Source organism: Marmota monax, unplaced genomic scaffold (assembly GCF_021218885.2).
Source record: "Marmota monax isolate L192 unplaced genomic scaffold, Marmota_monax_Labrador192_F-V1.1 WCK01_AAM20220418_F8-fsc00069, whole genome shotgun sequence".
NCBI classification, from domain to species: domain Eukaryota; kingdom Metazoa; phylum Chordata; class Mammalia; order Rodentia; family Sciuridae; genus Marmota; species Marmota monax.
The window spans coordinates 3,444,472-3,463,904 of NW_026695243.1; the positions used below are offsets into that span (position 1 = coordinate 3,444,472).

At 54.8% G+C, this 19,433-nt stretch overlaps 1 protein-coding gene across 8 annotated transcripts in view; it reads left to right on the forward strand.

Moving 5' to 3' along the window:
* The window catches only part of Anks6 (ankyrin repeat and sterile alpha motif domain containing 6), a 45,580-nt gene extending 30,107 nt beyond the window's left edge, over positions 1–15,473 (forward strand). The window contains exons 12-17 of one of the 8 annotated variants that reach the window (XR_006854591.2): positions 374–560; positions 700–771; positions 4,550–4,617; positions 7,180–7,440; positions 7,803–7,919; positions 11,578–11,627. Coding sequence is in view for 6 of the 8 variants with exons in the window: in XM_046457314.2 (XP_046313270.1) it covers positions 374–560; positions 700–771; positions 4,550–4,617; positions 7,803–7,919; positions 11,578–11,674; positions 14,898–14,947 (591 nt within the window). In the remaining 2 variants the exon portion in view is untranslated. Of the gene's footprint in view, positions 1–373; positions 561–699; positions 772–4,549; positions 4,618–4,688; positions 5,807–7,179; positions 7,441–7,802; positions 7,920–11,577; positions 11,675–14,897 lie in introns of those variants that run through there. The other 7 variants (XM_046457314.2, XM_046457315.2, XR_006854592.2 and 4 more) reach the window with 7 other exon arrangements.
* The last annotated feature ends 3,960 nt before the right edge of the window (positions 15,474–19,433 follow it).

The following is a 19,433-nucleotide window of genomic DNA, read 5'->3' on the forward strand; positions in this document are numbered from 1 at the left end:
GGGGAGGAGAAAGTGCTGAGTGTCCTTTGGGGAGACGTGGGAGGGTGGTAGCATAAAAGCAACACACGGAGAGCAGAAGGGCCTTGTGTGTCTGTCGGAGCCAGGCAGCTGGGGCCCAGGAAGGAAAGGGGACTCTGCCAGGGTTGCAATGCTGGTAGCTGCAGGGACAAGCTTCCTGGCCCTTAACATGCCTCTTGCCCCCCCACAGCTCTGCTCCCAGTGGATATCCCCGTAGCTGTGTCCACTTTGCATAGGAAGTAGATTCCAAGGTCCTGGCCCGGCATCCTGTTGTCGGAAGCCACCTGCGCTCCCTACCGTGGCTCACTGCTCTCATCCTTTCTGCCTCAGAAGCAACGGCTTATGTTCTCTTCAGCAGAAACTGGACACCAGCCAAAGGCCGGCCTCTGGAACCTCCTCGACCTCCAAAAGCACCTCCCCGACCCTCACGCCCTCCCCTTCACCCAAAGGGCACGCTGCGGAGTCCTCCGTGTCCTCCTCCTCGTCCCAAAGGCAGTCCAAGAGCAGCGGGGGCTCCAGCAGTGGCACCATCACAGACGAGGGTGAGTCCCCAGCCCTGAATCTCCGGCTGTTCCCACTCCATGGTGCCCTGGCATCAGAGAGCCACCAAGTGCCCTGCATTGCTACATCCTAGGTCAGGTTTGTTTGTTTTTTTTAAACAAACCGTCTCACCCTTCCCAGATTCTACTTGTATTTTTGTCTTCACTGCGCTAAAGGTGTGGTTACGCGCTCTCACATGGTTTTTGAATATAGGTGAGTTTTGTTTATATGCACACACACCCATGGACGGGCTGCTCCAACGCAGAGTTATCTGCTTTTCCTAAACTTTCTACAAATCAGGATTATTTCAATTACAAGTGAGGGGATCTCAGTGACTTAAGGGGGAGAAGTGCCTATGGTGGGCTTCAGGCATGTCCAGATCCGGGTGCTCTGGAACTGTTTCCCAAGTGCTGATAAGCATCTTCACGCTTACTGTGTTTTCCTGACTAATTTTACAACCCCAGCAGAAAAGAGCTACTTTCTTAGGAGGTCCAAGCAAAACCCTAGAGGGTTTATCTTTTGCTCCTCCTTGGCCATCCTTGTCTATCTCTATGCCCAGGTGGTGGGATGTATGGATGGGGGGGCTCAGGTCTGGCTTCTGCCTTGGGAGCGGATCCGGGTCTGCCCTGCTGACGTGGTGTGGATCAGAAGAGGCAGAGAGATGCTCCTCAGAGGAAGGTGGAAGTGCCATTCCAGGAGGGAATGGGCCCAGGCAGGCAAGGGCCCCCAATGTCCACTGCAGCCAGGGACACTGCCTGTGGAAGGTGCTACCAGGTGCATTGCTGGTAGCTCAGCGGCTCCTTGCAGGTGCTGGGGAAGGAGGTGCCCACAGCTTCTACAGCGCAGGGTGAGCTGGAACCAGCCGCAGGGCCCTGGCCACGCTGGGCTGGTAGATGCCCACTGTGGCCGGCACCGTCTTTTTCTGGGGCCTGCCTCTTCTACTGTTTGGTGAAATCCAGTTAATCAGTTACAGAGGCTTCAGAGATCCACCAGCCACCTCCCTCTGCCCCCCACATGTCCCGCATGGAGTCTGAAGTCCCCCCTTGAAGGCCTTCAGGAAACTGAAACCCTGGAGATGCAGGCTCAGCCATTTCTCCTGTGTCTTCTCCCAAGAGTTGATGCAGGACCTGTTTGTACCACCCATGCCCATCCTGTCCCTCTCATTGTTATAAAGAAGGTTTGCAAAGCACTAACTGGATGGAAGAGAACCAATAGCGATTTCTTTCTAGATCCGTGTTTCTGGTTTAGAGAGCCTGGTTTTCCCTTCTGCAGCCCTGGGGTCCTGAGGCAGCGAGACCTGTAGATTGTCACAGGACAGGGCTGCAGTCTGTCCCAAGCAGCTGTTCTTTACGCGGTTCTCTTGGGAAACGAGTGGCCCCTCGTGAGGACCCCATGCAGATGTCACCCTGCCCCATCTTTCCACCCTTGCCCCCTCTCTGGACTCTTCCTCGTGGAAGCCACGGGGCCTGTGATATCTCCTACTTGGGCTTGGGATGTGCTCTCCTCCCGGGGGCCTTGTGCTGGGTGTCAGGACAGCTCACAGGGACTTGGTCGGCCTCGAGATACCATGTTGCAACACAAGACGCAGCCAGACCTGTGTTCCTGGGACAGTCCAGTGTGCCCTTCCGGCTTCAGGAAGAGCGGTCCTCCCGAGGGCCTAAGAGAAGATGGGGCAGCGTGCACCATCCACTGCAGCCAGGGACGCTGCCTGTGGTACCTGCCTGTGGAATGTGCGACCAGGTGCATTACTGGTAGCTCAGCGGCTCCTTGCAGGTGCCGGGGAGGGAGACACTCACAGCTTCTGCAGCGCAGGGTGAGCTGGAACCACAGGTGCACGGGGGATGTGAGAGCGGCCGAGCAGCACAGCCACTAGGAAAAGCTAAACCACGTGCCTTTACAATTAAGGTCTATCAGATCCGAGCAGCCCTGTGTTTAAAACACCATGCATGTAAAGCCTTAGCACACTTGGCTATTACCTGCAGCCTGGAGGTTTTCGTGGTCCCCATGTCTGCACGGCAGGCACACCAGGCGTGTGCTGATGGTCACCGCTCTGCCCTCTTCCCAGCTCCACTTGCGGGGACAGTACCTTGGCAGTCAGAACCAGCAGCCATGGGGGTATTTACACCACAGAAATCGGCAGGCACCACCCATCAGGGCCTGACGGATTGTGTCGTAGATTGTCCAGATGTAATTCAGACAGAGATGGGGAAAAATGCTCATCGTGAAGGTCCACCTTAAAATCGTGTCACTCCCGAAGCCATCACATCATGAAAGCGTGAAGAAATCGAGGATCTGTTCTTCATATTTGAAAACCATTATCTGATTCAGCCAGCTTGCTCACATGAAGTTCAGGCATATGTCTTTGTTGTTGCATTTCATCTTTGTTCACGTAAACAGAACTACCAACCAGCATTCACGTTGGAACGGCTCTCCTTGGCTGTGGATAGCAGAGCAAAGATGGGTGGAAAGCATTTGGTGAGGAGCAGCAGTCGGCTGTGTGGAATTCGCAGGAAGGAGTATCGTGTATTCCTGTTTGAGAACAGTGCTGTGCCTCCTTGATATCAGGGAGCTCTGGGATGAATCTAGGTACCCACATAAACGCACGCACTTCTGCCTCGGAGAGCCCTTTGTTGCTGTGGAGGGGACAACGTGGGCGGGGCCAGCAGAGCAGAGAAGCTGGTGTCATGAATGACAGGGGACAAGGGTGGCTTGAGGCTCAGTTTCTCAAGAGCCTCCTTCAGGGCAGCTTCCTCCAGTCCCCTGGGCTGGGTCCAGTGCCCTCTCTGTGTCCACATCCCCTTTGTCCCTACCCTTCACTGTAGCACATGTCACACGAGAGAAGTGGCACAGCAGTGCTGAGCACCTTCCAGGAAGCCAGACCACAGGGGACCAGCAGTACGACCACAGCCAAGATCTGTTCCCAGCCTCTCTGGGCCTCACCTCCCTCTCCTCCTCTGGGAACGGGGAAGGCAGTAGAGTCCACCTCGTGGTGGGGAGGCTTGAGAGCACATGGACCGTCCACGTGTAGGGTGCCCGATGGCAAGAACCGTCACCAGGGTGAGAGCGTTCATGCCCGTTGTTTTCTCTTCCCAGCCACCCTGAGCACTTGCTGTGGGGACCTCCCATCCTTGCCCACCCCGCAGGCAGCTCTTCAGACTCACCCACTGCCTCAGGACCTTTGCACCTATCAGGCCCTCTCCCTGGATGCTGCCTACTGGTCTTTCCTTAGAGACCTGCATAGTGTACCCCTTGTGCTGCTCAAGTGTCTCTCGATAAGGGAAGCCTTCCCAGTGACCCTCGGTGGAACAACACCCTCTGTCCCTTCATCCACCCTCACCCTGCTCTCTGCTTCCTCTCTCCCTGGGCCGTCAGCCTGCGTGGTGTCTGTTCTGGCTGAGCCTCCAGGTGCCTGGTGTGGGGACTCTGCGTTGCATGTTTCCTCAGCATCCAGACACTGGTCTGGGCCTTTATTCTGCCTGTTCTGATACCCAGCACCTTCCCTGGCCTGTCCCTCTGTCTTGTTGCTCCTCTCTGCTGTGTTCTTCAGACCTCTGCACACTTAAGCCAGCCCCCACTTTGGTCTGGGGCTTGCCTGCTGCTCCTTGGATTCCTTCTTAGACTCGCTGGCCTTGGCGTTGTCATTGGCTGTGTGTCATTGTCATTCACACGAGGAGGCGGGGCTTAGTCCCAGCTGTGGGCAGGGGCGCTCTGCGGCCTGGTGGGGGCGCTGCAGTATGGTCTTCTGGGCCGATCTTCCCAGGGTTCACCCGTGGCCGGGGTCGTGGCCAGCAGGTGGCTCAGGTCCCACTGCAAGCCTCCCGTGCAGGAGCGCAGCTCAGATCTGTGCTGGGGTTTCTTGTTGACTTTCGGGGGTCAGCTTTCATTTGAAATAAGATGACACTGTTCCGTAGTTGGAAGACCAATCTTGATATGTTTTACCAAATTCTAACATCCATTATTTTTGTTTCTTTCTCATCTTGCCTGCTTGAAGATGAACTGACTGGAATCCTTAAGAAACTGTCACTTGAGAAATACCAGCCTATTTTTGAAGAACAGGAGGTAAGAGTGTTCCTTTCAGATGTCCGTTTAAATCTTAGTATAGGGGAAAACAAAATAAATCTTTGTCTCAGTGTCTAGTTCGCCTTCAAGCCTGGATTGATCCTCTCCACCGAGTCAGCCCGGGACATGGAAGTCGGGTCCAGCCCCTCAGTCCAGTTCACCGTCACCGGGAAATCCTGGGGCCTGGGGCTGCTGCTACACTGCAATCGAATTTTGTAATCTGAGTGCTGCTCTCTCTAGAAATGTCTGTCCTGAAAACATTTTAGTTGCACAGGACTGAGGAGCAGGCACATAGGTTTAAAGTAGGCCATAAGCGAATCCTGAGGAATCTGCCAGAAGCGTCCGGACCTGGGGCCTGCGGTGATCTCAGAGTTCATATTAGCTTAAAAGCATGAAAATCCCATTTTTAAAAACAACTGCTCTGCTGTCTGGCAGGGCTTCAAAACGTTAAGCACAGAGTTACGGTACGACCTGACAAATCCACTCCTGGGTATGTCCCCCAGGGAGACGAAGGCACAGGTCCCCAGATGTCCGTGGCAGCCTTACAATGGCCCGAAAGTGGAGACAACTCAAATCTCCCATCACCTGAGGACGGATAAGGAAAATGTGGTACCACTCTAGTGAAGCATTTGACAACCGTAAAAATGTTACAGGCCACAGCGTGGGGAGTTGAAAGCATCATGCTCAGTGAAAGAGACCACCCACTGCTGGGCGCGGTGGCGCTCGCCTGTGATCCCAGTGGCCTGGGAGGCTGCGGCAGGAGGATTGTGAGTTCAAAACCAGCCTCAGCAATTTACCCAGGCCCTAAGCAACTCAGTGAGACCCTGTCTCTAAATAAAATATATAAAAATAGGGCTGGGGGTATGGCTCAGTGCTTAAGCACCCCTGGGTTCAATCCCCAGTAACAAAACAAAACAAACAAACAAAAAAACAAAACAAATGAACAAAACCGTCACCAAAGACCATGTTTGGTGTGGTCCCATTTATGAAGTGCCCAGAGCAGGCCAACCTGCAGAGCAGAACAGTGGTTGCCAGGGGCTGGGGGGGGATGCTTGGGGTCCAGGGTGACAGAAATGATCTACAGCTGACTATGGCCATAGCTGTGTCGCTAAAGGTCACTAAATTATATTCTTTAAGTGGGTGAGTTACATGATGGGTGAATTCTATTTCAATAAACTGTTGAAAAGTTTACTATTTTAGCCAAATAAGACTCTTCTGCAGGCCCACCGGCCACCCGGTCATAATCCCTGGCTCAGAAAGTTCTGGTGCCCATGGGCAGCTCATGGAAATCATCGTCCTTACAGTGCCCATTGTGACAGCCACTCATTGTCCCCAGGAAGGGCCAGACACAGCGAGGTGTTTGGGTTTTGGTTAACAGGTAGACGGTGCAGGGTGCCCTTCCTCGGTTTGCCTTCCGGCTGCGTCCCGCCTGCCATTCCCGCCTCCTCGGCATCTGAAACTTCAGTGACTTTTCTCACTTCCAAGAAGTCTTTCCTGGTGGCCGGGGGCTGCCTGCTTTTGCTTGAAATGCTCCATGTCCTCTCGGCGTGTGCCGGGCCCACACCCCGCGCACACTTCCGTCTCTTGAGGTGCCTGACTCTGCTTTATGAGGCGTCGCTTGTGATTTCGTGGCTTCGTCCCCATTTCTCCAGCTGGCAGGTTGGGGGGTCGCCTGTCACTCATCATTCAGGGGCATCATTTATGTCCAGGGCAGGGCATGGGGCTGAGTCCCACTGAGATAGGAAGCTCTCAGAGGTGGACGGGGGAGGGCAGGCGGACCTCGCTGCTCTGCGGCAGTTCTAACTGGCCATCCGCCGCCTCTGAGCTGGGCCTGCGGTGCTCCACGGGGGGCTGGACTGCTGGCTGGAGATTGCTGTGCCTGCTGGGCCAGCGTGAGGTTGGCTGGGACCCTTCCCGGTCTCCCCGACACGGGCTGCCCTTCTCAGGAGCCACGCTCAGCTGTCGGCTCTGGCTCGGCTTCTCCCTGGGCAGTTGGGCTGGTTCGCACCAAGGGAGGCGGGGTTCGCCTCTGTGCAGAACCACAGCCAGCATTTCCCTTGGAGGCTGCAGTTGTCCCTCGCCTGCTCCTTGTCCCTCACCCTCACCTCCAGCCCACTCCCCACAGCCACACGGACACTTCTTGTCCCTTGAAGTGAATTGTCAGGGACAGGTTTTGGTTGACAGACGGTGCTGGTTCCTAGTGCTGGTGAAGAATTTCTCCCTGTTGTCATGTACATACGCTCATCAGTGAGAATTTGGAAAAGAAATTAGGTGGTACATGTGCTCGTCAGAATGAAACTAAAGACAGTAATTTTCATTTTCCTACCTGTGTCAGGATGCATTTGATTTGGCGACATGTATTCAAAAAATAATGGTATCTTCTCTCTGCTCCACACACTGAGGTATCTGGCCATCATCCCCAGAGCCCAAAGTGGCTCTTAGAAATCCAGCCATCACATCTACATCCCATATGCGGGATGGGACATATAGAATCGACTTTACATGGGGGTGGAGACCTGTTGTCTGTCCCCTGTTTCTAAGGCTCCACTGTTCCAAATGCAGGTGTGCTTGTTTCTGCCGAACCACTTTCAATCTTCCCTTCGCCCGGCCCAGAGGCCCAGAGGCCTTTTTCCTGGAGCAGAGCCCCGGGGCCCAGGCAGGCTGAAGGGCTGTTAGAGCTTCCCGAAGAAACCGGGGACTGTGCAGTTTTGAGGCGCTCTTCTGGCATCTCTCCCTTGGTTCCGTGGCCTTCTCTATTGATCCTGCTTATTACTCTGTCTTTCCACAGTCTGCGCCCCTCTTGTCCTCCGAGGGGGAAGCGGGGTGAGTACTGCCCACCACATTCTTCTCGCAGCCTCCGGTGTTGCCAGAAGCGCAGCCATGTCGGAATCCCCCTTCTAACAGCAGGACCTGGCGCGGACAGACCTTGCAGGCTGCCCAGGTCCTGCCTCAAAGACGCCCCTTGGTTTTCCAAAAATATGTCTGTTTGGAGAAGCCAGGAGCTGAAGGGGGTTGGCTTTTAATGTTTCCAACCAAACTTTAAACGTGGAGTCCAGAATTGGAGGCAGAAGTCAGGATCGATTCCCTACTAATAAGCACTAATAGCTCCCAATCGTGACGTCCCTGTTGAAGTGGGAGAATAGTGTGGCCCCAACAGACGGCAGCGAAGCCCCTTCTCTTCCCAGGTGGACATGGAAGCGTTCCTCACGCTCACCGACGGCGACCTGCAGGAGCTCGGCATTAAGACAGATGGATCCCGGCAGCAGATTTTGGCAGCCATCTCTGAGCTGAATGCAGGCAAGGTATTGTTCCCAGTCTTATTTCTCTCTTGTTCCAGGCTTCCGGAAGCTTCAGAGGTGGCATATCTGATGGAGGCTGGCCCCACTTGCACAAGTCCCCGATCTCCCAGGGTGGCCTCCTCCCTTTCCTATCCGTGAGGTGGTTGCTCCTCAGATTCAGCTAAAACATTCCCTTGGTTTGCCAGCCCAGTGGCGCACGCCTGTAATTCCAGGAGCTGAGGAGGCTGAGGCAGGAGGATCGCAAGTTCAAAGCCAGACTCAGCAATGGAGAGGCACTAAGCAACTCAGTGAGACCCTGCCTCTAAATAAAATAGAAGACAGGGCTGGGGATGTGGCTCAGTGTTTGAGTGCCCCTGAGTTCAATCCCTGGTGCTCCCCCCCCCCAAATACTGATATTCCCTTAGGTGACTTCCGCCCCCAGGAGCAGGTGTGGCCTCAGGAGCAGTTCAGGGGAGCCTTGGCTCACACAGGCCCTGAGCTGGCTAACCTGGCCTGGAATCCTGCTCTGAGCACTCTGCTCTGAGCCTCACTGTCCCCATCCCTCGGGGTCCATAGGACGGGCGTGATGGGGTTGTCACCAGAAAGCCCAGTAGGACGCCTGGCACACAGAGCTGTCCATCACGGCTGTTGATATCAGATCCCCGTCAGGTTTCTGTTTCATCCCCTTTAAAGCTGAGGATCAGTGGTGCCCCCACACCCCGACCAGAGGCCCACAGAAACCCAAAACAAAGGGGCCCCAAACTCAAGACCAAAAGGGTGGATCCTGCTCCTTTGTGAACATCCATGTGGGTGCTGCTGGGCTCCTGGCCGTGGCCTGTCCCCTCCCAGTGAGTTGCTGCTCACAGTGGCTTTCCCACGCTTGCCCTGCCAGCTGCCTGCCTGTGAGACAGCTGCACCGTGGCTGCAGCTTTGCCGGCCTCCGTGTGCTGGCCTCCGTGTCCTGCCGTGGACGTCTCTGCCTCATGCCTTTCCGCCTTTCCCTCCCCGTTGTCCTGGGGCTGTGCTCCCTGCTCTAGGTCAGGGCAGAGAGCGTGATGGTTCTTTCCGTGTTTTGCTGGATTAAGCAGGAAATATTGAAATATTGAAATATTGCAGCCCCGGCTGCAGGTGAATCTTCATGTAGCCTTTTATCCTGTACAGATCACTCGCGTCCTCAGCGGCCCTCAGTAGCCGTGGAACAGATCCCTGAGCCTGAGAGCCTCGGCGTGTGCACTTCTCCCTGAACTTCTTTCCAGAAAGCCCCTGGCCGTGGGGTGTGTAGTGGGGTGGGCTCTCCTGCAGTCCCACCAGCAAACTGGCAGTTTGTTTTCAATCATCATAAATTTGACAGACTAAACAATGTACCTCGTTTTCATTTGCATTTCTTTAAGAACTAGGTTGATTGAGTCCTTTTTTTCTATATTTAATGGCCTTCGTTTGGGAGGGGGTTTGTTTTTTTTCCTTTTGCGAATTTTCAGGCAGGGCCTTTGAAACTCAGGGATTTTTTAAAGGACAGTCATCATGATCGTCTTGGGTTGGCCTTGGACGCGGAGTGATTATTTTCTTTATTATCTACAGCTCCCTCCTGGGGTCAGGAGGCAGTGGGCAGGGAACCCTGTCTCGCCCTGACCTCATTTCTCAGCAGTTATTCTCAGCAGTTATGGCTCAGGTGGTGAATAATGAAGCTCTTACTGTCCCTGCTTCTCAGCCCTGTTCATTATCTCAGGTGGCACTTCATAGTCACCCCGGAGGTTGCGCTCACCCCATTTTGCAGATATTCAGTGGAACAGGGCGGGTCTGGGATGCTACTGTGCGTCACTGATGGGTGGGGATTCCAGGCCTGCCCATGGCACCCTGCAGCCTGCAGATTTCTGTGGCTGGAATCCTGGCACTTTTACCAGCTTATTGAAGGTGATCTGCAATGATCAGGGCACATGGGCAGAAGCTTGCCGCCCTCCCAGGGGCGTGGGAGGCCCGGTCAGCACAAGAGATCCCTGCACAGGGGTCTGGAGAGGGGGCCCCTCTAGGCTGTGGGGAGGGTATGAAAAAAAAAGCCAGATGCAGTGGCACACGCCTGTAATCCCAGCAGCTCGGGAGGCTGAGGAAGGAGGATGGTGAGTTCAAAGCCAGCCTCAGCAATGGCGAGGTGCTAAACAATTCAGTGAGACCCTGTCTCTAAATAAAATACAAAACAGGGCTGGGGATGTGGCTCAGTGGTTGAGTGCCCCTGAGTTCAATCCATGATACCCTCCACCAAAAAACAGAATGAAATTTTAAAAAAAAAAGTTTTTTGTTTTTTTTTGAGTTTTGCAATTTTGTCTTTTTTTAAAATTGATTTTATTTTTTTAAATATACGACAGTGGAATGCATTATAATTCTTATTACACATTTTGTCTTTTTTATTCTTTTTAGTTGTATGTGACAGTAGAGTGTGCTTTGACACATCATACATACATGGAGTATAACTTCCCATTTCTGAGGTTGCACATGATGTGGATTTACACTGGTCATGTATTCGTATATAAGCATAGGAAAGTTATGTCCAGTTTATTCTGCTGTCTTTCCCATTCCCATTCCTACCTTTCACACCCCACCTACTGTGAGTCAGCACCCGCATGTCAGAGAAAACATTCAGCCTTTGGTTTTGGGGGATTGGCTTTTTCACTTTGCATGATAGTTTCCAGTTCCATCCATTTACTTGCAAATGCCATAATTTCACAAATACTCCATTGTGTATTTGTACCCCATTTTATTTATCCATTTATCTGTTGAAGGGTTCCTAGGTTGGTCCCATAGCTTAGCTCTCGTGTATTGAGCTGCTGTAAACATTGGTGTGGCTGCGTCACTGTAGTATGCCGATTTGAAGTCCTCTGGGTATATGCCGAGGAGTAGAGTAACTGGGTCAGGTGATGGATCCATTCCAAGTTTAAAGTCTGGGCTCATTCTGTGGACTTTTATTTTTTTATTTTTATTTTTATTTTATTTTTTTGCTTTTTTACTCTCAGCTGAGATCATACATTTTTAATTTGCTTTGTGTTTCCACCATATTTATTTTTTGACTCAGAAATCTATGTTGACTCCACCCTGCTGCCCTCCAGGGGCAGGACCTGCCTGCCTCCTGCAGCCCACACAGGTCCCATGTCCACAGCATCCATCTGGGTCACTGATATGGTCCCATTTTATAAATGGGGAAACCAAGGTCCAGAGAGATGGGTGTCCTGCTCAGGGTCACCGGGTAGTAATGGGAGAGGTGGGATGTGAACCTTCTCCACCTCTCGCTCCTGCTGCCTCTTGTCCTGGAGTTCAGTGGACTTCACTAGAAGCATCCACATCTGTTTCCCGGGAGTTAGGAGACTGTGGTAGGGCTGCCGTCGAACTCTCTGGAAAGACACAGAGACAGGCAGGGAGACAACCCCCCAGACAAGCTGGCCCTGCCCCACCTTGTTGGGGGCTGGGGACCCCTGCACCCTGGGTCCTCTCCAGCCCCGGTAGCGGGGAAGTGGCGCTGGGGAGACCGTGGCTTGGCCTGTTTTTTACTCAGCGTGGGACTCTCTTAATTAGGTAATTTATTTCCCCCAAGACGCCAGGGGGCTTTTCAGGTATGAGCGGAGCATTAACAATACTGTGTCAACTGAATCCTTGGTTAAAAGAGTTCACGTGTCTGTTTCGATCCCCTCCACAGGGACGCGAGAGGCAGATCTTGCAGGAGACCATTCACAACTTCCACTCTTCCTTTGAGAGCAGCGCCAGCAACACCAGAGCCCCCGGCAGCAGCCCCTGTACGTGACGCTCCTTGTCGCTCCTTGCCCTGGCGGTGCCGTGAGCCCTCTGTGCCCCGGGACCCCTGCACGTGGCCAGGGCCCCGCTTCCAGCAGCTGCCCTGTCTCCACTGAGCCCTGTCCCGTCTCTCCCTCTGTGGGACGTCCCTCCCCGGCCCCTGCTCACTGGTCGGGATGCCCCTTGCTGTGAGAGCTTCCCACACACATCTACTGTCCTGTGAGTACTGGACTGTCCAGTTGCGTGCTTCTGGTAGGCGCGTGGCTTCACCTGGTGGCTCAGGGACCCAGCTCCTTTCATTGGTGCCCTGCCATCCTGGGAGCAGAGGCCCTGCTTCTGGCTGCCACAGAGGGACTGGGATGGTGGTGACAGGCAGATGGCACAGCCTGGGCTATGGGAAGTGGGCATTAGAACCTCCACCTCGTCCTTCCTAAGGGATGCCTTTCTCTACGCCCTCACGCCCACAGAGCCACTCCTGCTGCTGCTGGGGTCCCTGTGCGTGGAGTGTCCCTGCTCTCCTGCTGCAGACAGCACGCCACGGGCACTCAGGGGTCCACGTCCAGCGCAGATTCCCCAGCACACAGGCAGCGCTCCTGGGTGGGGAGGAGGCTCGGTGCCCATCCCTCCTTGTCTGGCCTTGGCTAGGACCAGGCTCGGGATGCACCTGGCTGCCTGCGTCACACAGGGCAGTCCACCTGCACATCCAGGCAGGAGATGGAGGTGTCACGTTGTGGAGGGGTTTTGGGACTCCAATTTTCTAGGCAAAGTGTGAAGAATCTGGAATTTCTTCTACACCCTGTTAATGCTGTTTCCCAAAAGTGGATTGGCTCATGTGTTTTTCTACCATGTCATATTTTGACTACAAAAAAATCCAGTCACTAGATTATACGCCGGGTGCCATGTATGCAGAGACCAGCCAGGGCCTTCCACCCTGGTGGATGTTGACAGGCAGGAGGCCTCTCAGCACTGGGCCCCAGCTTCCCAGGAAGCAGGCAGAGAGGAAAGAGCTTGTGCTGGGGCTCAGGGTCACCGTCACACCCAGCTATGCCCTGGCCTAGTGTGGCAGGGACAGGTCATTCGGCCTCTGGGCCAGAGCTCAGACCCCGGTGCATAAAATACTTGGTTCACAGAGTTCTGATGCTTACCATGAGCTGTGCCAGGCCATCTGTCACCTGTCCCTCCTCTGGCCATCACAGCCCAACCCCCCATGCTGTCTTTTGGAGGCATTTGTCACCACACTGCCCAGAGCCTCGTGATTCTCCCCTCTGCCTGACCATCTGCTGAGTGTCCTCAGCCCCCGCCTCAGAAGCCCCCTTTCCCTGGGAACGAAGACAAAACATCTTGTTTCAGCCACTCAGACAGCTGTATGGAGGGTCCTGTAAGGGGGACGTGCTTACTGAGCACCTGTTGTGTGCCCAAGCTTCTCTGCATTGTCATTTGTCCTCACTGCCACCCCAGAGGTGGCCTTGTTCAACCCCATTCTGAACATGGGGACGCAGATTCAGGAGGAAGGAAGCTGCTCTTGGACCTGGCGGGCCTCCCCCTCACTCCTGTAGACCCCCAGACTAGACACACTGGTGACTCTGGCTGGCGTCTTCAGGGTCACCGCAGGTCCGGGGCTGTTTGCCCGCAGTGACGTGCCTTGAGGCCTCGCAGCTGCTCTTGCTGTGGGACTTCTTTTCTGTCACCCACGTACTGATGCAGAGTCACTCAGGTGAGTTTGGTGGAGCACCTGTGAAGCACAGGAGTGCAGCTGGGTCACCTTCTCAGAGGCACACCTCGCCCTGATCTGCTGACCCTGGACAGAGCAGGGCTGGCCACCCCCCCATCCCCCAGCACATGGAAGTTGAGGCTCCGGGTGGCTCGTGTCTTGTCGGCGCCACTGGACTCAAGGTTTTCCTCCCAGACGGTTTGTGTCCTGGTCGGGAGAGACCCTGGTCCCCCTGCCTGGGCCCTCCTCCCTCACAGTGGTCCAGATGCCTCCAGGAGGCTGTTCCCCTCCCCAGGACCTTCACCAGTGTTTCCCAAAGTGTGCTCCTTGGGGCACCAGCATGGCGGGATGGTAGTGGGTTCTTTGTGAAGAGAGATGAAGGGGCCGTGTGTGTGCCCCAGCAGGTTGGGTTCCAGTGCAGCTGCTCTGCCTGCAGCACACTGGGCCTCCAACAGGTCACTAGCTCATGGCCTTCTCCACGCTTCTGCAGGTACCCTTGGGCAGCACTGGGGCAGCCCTGGGCAGCCCTGGGCACTCAGGGCCTCAGCCAGGTCGGGGTCCCTGGGAACCACCTCTCCTCTCCCCAGCAACTCTCCACAGATGTGGCCTGTTGGTGGTGGGACACCAGGGTGAGGGAGTCTCCTGCCTTTGAGCAAGTGGGGGCCCTGCTCAGAGGGCTTCTGTCCTAGGGTCTCCCCTAGAGGGGAGCACGTCCTGCTGGCAGGTGCTGGGTGTCTGAGGCCCTGCTGGCCAGAGGAAGGCTCCCGCCACTTCAGGTCCTGCAGGAAGTTAACTGAGCATCTACCCTGGGCCAGCCCCAGGCTCGTGCTCTGGATCCATAGAGGAAGACTCCTCTTGGCCCTCAGGGAGCTGCAGTGCTTGAGAGGAGCCAAGCACAGGAGCAGAACTGTTAGGGCCCTCACAGGAGCCCAGTGACAATGGTGTGTGCAGTTCATGGCACAAAGACAGCCCTCACTGAAGGGCCCAAGCTCAACCTGGGCAGGCCCTGGGCGGGGAGCTGGAGCTGGTCCTGTAGGGCAGTTCTGGGCACAGCAGCAGGCGGGAGGGGAAATGGCATCCCAAGCCAGGGACAGTGCCGCACAGACGGCAGACACCTGTGTGGGTTACGTATTGTCAGGGAGGGAGGCAAGTGAGGTATTTGTCTTTCTGATTTTCGGTCCTTTGGTACATGTAGAAGCAAAGCATTATTCTGGGAAGAACTGATGCAGAGGCAGACCTAGCCCTGGCTTGGCTCAGCCATTTCTCATTGGCTATTCAGGCATTTTTCTCCATCTCCTTGAGTCTCAGTTTGCATTTTGGTTACCAGATTCTAGGCTGTCCCCAAGAGGCTGGGAATCAGAGAAGGTGAGAAAACCCTTTGCACCCGGGAGCTGTGCAGACGCGAGGAAGCTCCAAGATGGTTGCACATTTTCATCTCCCTCCCTCTCTCTTTGTCTCCTCCTCTCCCTCCTTCCCCCTGACCCCTTTCTTCCCTCCCACCTGTCCCTATACAGCCATAGCTGGGTGGGTGAGACCAGAAGAAGCCACCTCCGGCAAGAGGTAGCAGCAGCTTTGATGGCTCTGCTGGCATCAGAGCCCCAAGGAGTGGAGAGTCGTCCAGTGGATCCCTGCCCTCCGGCTGGTGCCTATGTCACTGGGATTCCTGGCCAGGTGGACAGAAAGAAGGAAGGCTAGCCCAGTCATCAGAGCTGATCCAGCAGGCAGAGAGGGAACCTCGTGTTTGCTCCTGCCGTAGAGACACCTGAAGACATGGTGTAGGCTGGGCCCACAGCTGGACCGCTGTGGACATCCACCCTGAGCTGTGCACCCAAGTAAGCGCCACCTGAGGGACCCTTCCTGAAAAGATTCTGCAGGACAGATGAAGGTGACATCTGCAGAAGGTGGAGCAGCCTCCTGTGGCCACCCTTGTGCATTTGAAGCAAGTTAATCGTGTCTTATTAACCAGTGGGTCTTGCTCGACCTGTAAAGAGACCTGGTGTTTCCCTAATAAAGTTGACACCCATTCCACAGGCCTGGCTCGGGGCGGTGAGCTCCTCCCAGGTGAGTGGGTGGTGGTCCCCTTCCCTTGAGAGTTCTGCACTTGATGGTATTTCTTGAGGGCTCACCGGGCCCCCTGCTGGCCTCAAGGTGTTCTGTTCCTCTTAGAGTGGACTTCGGCCCACCTTCCCTTCAGCTCCTCAGCTGAGAGGCCAAATGGATGGTGGGCCACAGAGCTTGGGGATGACAGGGAAATAGGTGAAGAACCCCCAGGGTGAGCACAGGACGCCAGTGTCTTCAAGTGACCCTCGCCCCCCCCAGCTGGGCTGGCTTCCCGAGGCCACAGGTGCCCATATCCTGTTGGACCTCAGGAGCCTTCTCACCAGGGCTGATGGACACAGGGCCTGCCCTTCCTCACTGAAATCTTGTGGTGGCTGGCTGGGGTGGGGGTGGGGTTTGGCCTTGCCCCCAGCCCTCACCCACTGTACCCAGAATGCCATTTGGGGGGGCCTAGAATAGGTTCCCATCTTCCTCATGTCAAATGTTTCTTCTTCTTATTATTGTTATTTCCATGTAGGATTTTGAAAGGTTTTCCTCTGCCATACTGTGCATGTTAAATAAGGGTGGCTTGTCTTCCGCCTTTGTGCATGTGAGAGGTATAAACGCGGCTCAAGAGTTCTCCCAGCAGTAGCTGTTAGGGAGCCAGCCCCCGGGTTGCCAGGAGCTTCTGGGAGTCGCCTTGCCTGGTCCTCACAAGAACCCCCTGTGGCTTACAGCTCCCTTCTTTTCAATTTGAGGCCCAGGAGGACACTGATAGCAACCAGCCTCACCCAGGACAAGCACAGCTAACAAGGGACACTTTGGTTTGAGTGCAAGTCTCCCCTCAAAGTTCACCGTATCTTCGTGGGTCTCAGTCCCTGGTCTCAGTACTCCTATCATGTGCCCAGCCCCAAGGAGCACCAGAAAAGCAGGGTGGGGTCTGGAGGAGGGGGCCCTGGGCCCCAGAGGTCAGAGCAAGGGAACTGGGAGGCTGTGGGCAAGAGGCCAGCTCCCCAAGAACACTCCAAGGACCAGAGCTGCTGGAGGGAGGCGTCCCCCAGGTGGTGCCAGAGTCTAGGAGCCTATGCCAGGGTGGCCGGAGAGGAAGCGGGAGATTGTGGGTGAGGAGTGGAGCAGGCAAGTGGCTCCACACACCGCTACAGGTGGAGTGAGGGCGGCGGTGAGCTTTCCTGACACTGAGTTTACTCGAGTACAAGGGTGGCCTGAGGCCTTGACTCTGATGACATTTCTTGTTGGGCAGGGGCAGGGGGCAGTGATGGAGTTTTAGTTTTACAGATGTGTGAAGTTGAAGTCTGAGAAGCACTTCTAGGTGAATGTTGAGGTCCTGTCCAACCTCGTGACTGTAGAAAAGCTATAATGGGAAGGAGAAGTGGTTCTTCAGTAAGTTAAAGAGAAGCCAGCAGTTCCCCTCTCCAGTGTTCGCTGCATAGACTTGCACATCAGTATTCAAACAAGGACTCGCCTGTGAATGTTGATGGCACAGTTCACAGTCGGCAAAAGGTGCAGACAACTCCTATCCATTAATGAATGAATGGACAAACAGGTGGTCTGTCTGCAGAATGGAGCATTATTTAGCCATAAAAACGAATGAAATAGGGGCTGGGACTATAGCTCAGTAGTACAGTCCTGCCTAGAATTCGGGACACACTGGGTTCGATAAAATAAATAAAGATATTGTGTCTGTTTACTACGGAAAAAAAAAAGGAATGAAACACTGGTAACATGCCACAGCCTGGATGAACCTTGAGAACCTAAGCAGAAGAGACCAGCCACAAAAATCTTCATATTATGTGACTCCATTGATGTGGGATATGCAGAATAGGAGACTCCACCAAGGTAGAAAGCAGACTCAGGCTGTCACCAGCTGAGGGTTAGGAGAATGGGGAGTGACTGCTAATGTGTGAGTTTCCTTGAGAGTAAAGAAAATTCTAGAATTAGATAATGGTGATGACTAGACAACAGCAGGGATGAACGGAAAGCTTCTTACTGTAGACGTCACAGTGGTCATGAAGCTTCGTGTCCCACAGTAGAGCGGACCTGGAAGGTCGCCGGAGGATGTGGCCAGCCTTGCACCCTCAGCCTTGCTCACCTAACTCTCATCAGCGGAAGGACTTGGGCCTGTTCTCGGTGGTCCTCTCCTCCCTGTCCACGTGCCCCCTCTGGTCTCAAGTCAGTGTCCCCAGTAAATGCTTCACAAGAGCCCGGAATGCGGTGGGCCCCGGGTCTGGTGAGGGACGGCCCTTTGGGATGGGGAGGTCTCCTGGGCTTTGGGTCCGCGTGTGTGCCCTGTGCCCTCTGGCCCCTCCTGCGGGCCGCCTGTCTCTCCGGGCTGTGGAGCCGAGCTGCTCCTTCGCCCACTTGCTGCTCTCAGAATAACTGTCTCCACTTTCCTCGCAATGGCAACCTCTCAGGCAGAGGAGAGTTTTCAGAAGCCGCTATTGCAGGGACCCGGGCTGCGTGGTGGGCGGAGGGCCGACAGTCCCACGCTCAACGCCATTGCAGGGCCAGAGGGGTTGGCTGCACTGTCTGCACCCCTGACCCTGCCCTTACTCCCTTCCCGACGCGCTGTCCTGCTTGTCCCCTTCCGCTGAGGTCCGACCTCAGGCCAATCCCTAGGCTGTAGGCTGATCCCCTTCCAAGGGCCCACTTGTGACGAGGGTGCCACAAGGTGAGGCCATGTTCCTGGAGGGGACTCTGCAGCGCAGTGGGGGCTGCGGATGGCTTTGGGAGCCAGGGGGCCAGGCTGACCTGAGTCCTCACCAGGGGCCGAGGTCAAGAATCTGAGTAGGAGGGACTCCTCCGGGAGTTGACACTCAGGGATGCAGCCATCCTCAGCAGCAGAGACCATCACTGGTGCCATCAAGGTGCTGGGGAGGCCCTAGCAGGTAAAGCCAAGTCCCCACCTTGCTTGTGCTCCACGGGCTGGTGTGGGACTAGCCACACTGCTCAGCTTCCTGGGCCTTCTGAAGCCCTGACTCGTTTTTTTTCTCACTGTGCCATCGGGGTCAGGTCATATGAACTCCTTGTTATCAGAATGGTGTAACTCAGCACAGCCACATTGACGGTCCCAGAGTGAGTGGCAGTCAGGGGAGTCAGACTAGGATGCTGATCTTCCCCAAGTCTGCACTTCCTGTTCTTGACATTTAATTCCGATATCTGAGGTACCATTGGTGCCACCCGGTGCACAGAGGAAAATAAGGCCCAGGGAAGTTGAGTGACCTGTCTAACACTACTTAGTGCACCTAATTCACTCCATGAACCACATTATCATATAAAGAAAAGCAGAGCAAAGAGTTGGGTGGGGTCAGGCGGGGGGAGCAGAGGACAGGCCAGTGTTGGAGCTATCATGCACTTCAACAGGTCACTTAGTAGATCTGAGTCACACCAGTTATTTTTGAATAAATTTCATTTTTACTTTTAAAGAATTGCACAGGCCCTTATCAGTGAGTGTCTTTTGTCATGTAGAGCATAACAGGGACATTTTTATGATGAGATCCCATAATCAGGCTCACCTTTCACGAGAGCCCAGTCTGGGTGCCAGAATGTGCGGGCTGGGGGACAGAGGGGCCCTTCTGACAGAGACCTCACACCTGGAAAAATCCTCCAAATGGGCTCCCCGTGGGACCACTAAGCTTCTTGAGCTTCCTCCTGGTGTGCACATGGCTCTTTGCAAGATGAATCATTCATGACCCTCGCTGGGAGCCCTGCATGGGGGCTCAGGCCTGCAATCCCAACCTCTCAGGAACCCGAGGCAAGAGGATCCAAAGTGTGACTCCAGCCAGAGACCCTGCCCCAAAACATAGAAAGGGCTGGGGATGGAGCTCAGTGGTAGAGCGCTTGCCTGGCCAGTGTGAGGCCTGGGCTCCATCCCCAGCCACACACACACACACACACACACACACCCCTGCTCCGTGTTCTCCTAGCTGCAGCCTTGCCGCTCAACATACGATCAATAGATAGGCAGCTTTGGCACGCCCAGGGCATTCATAAGA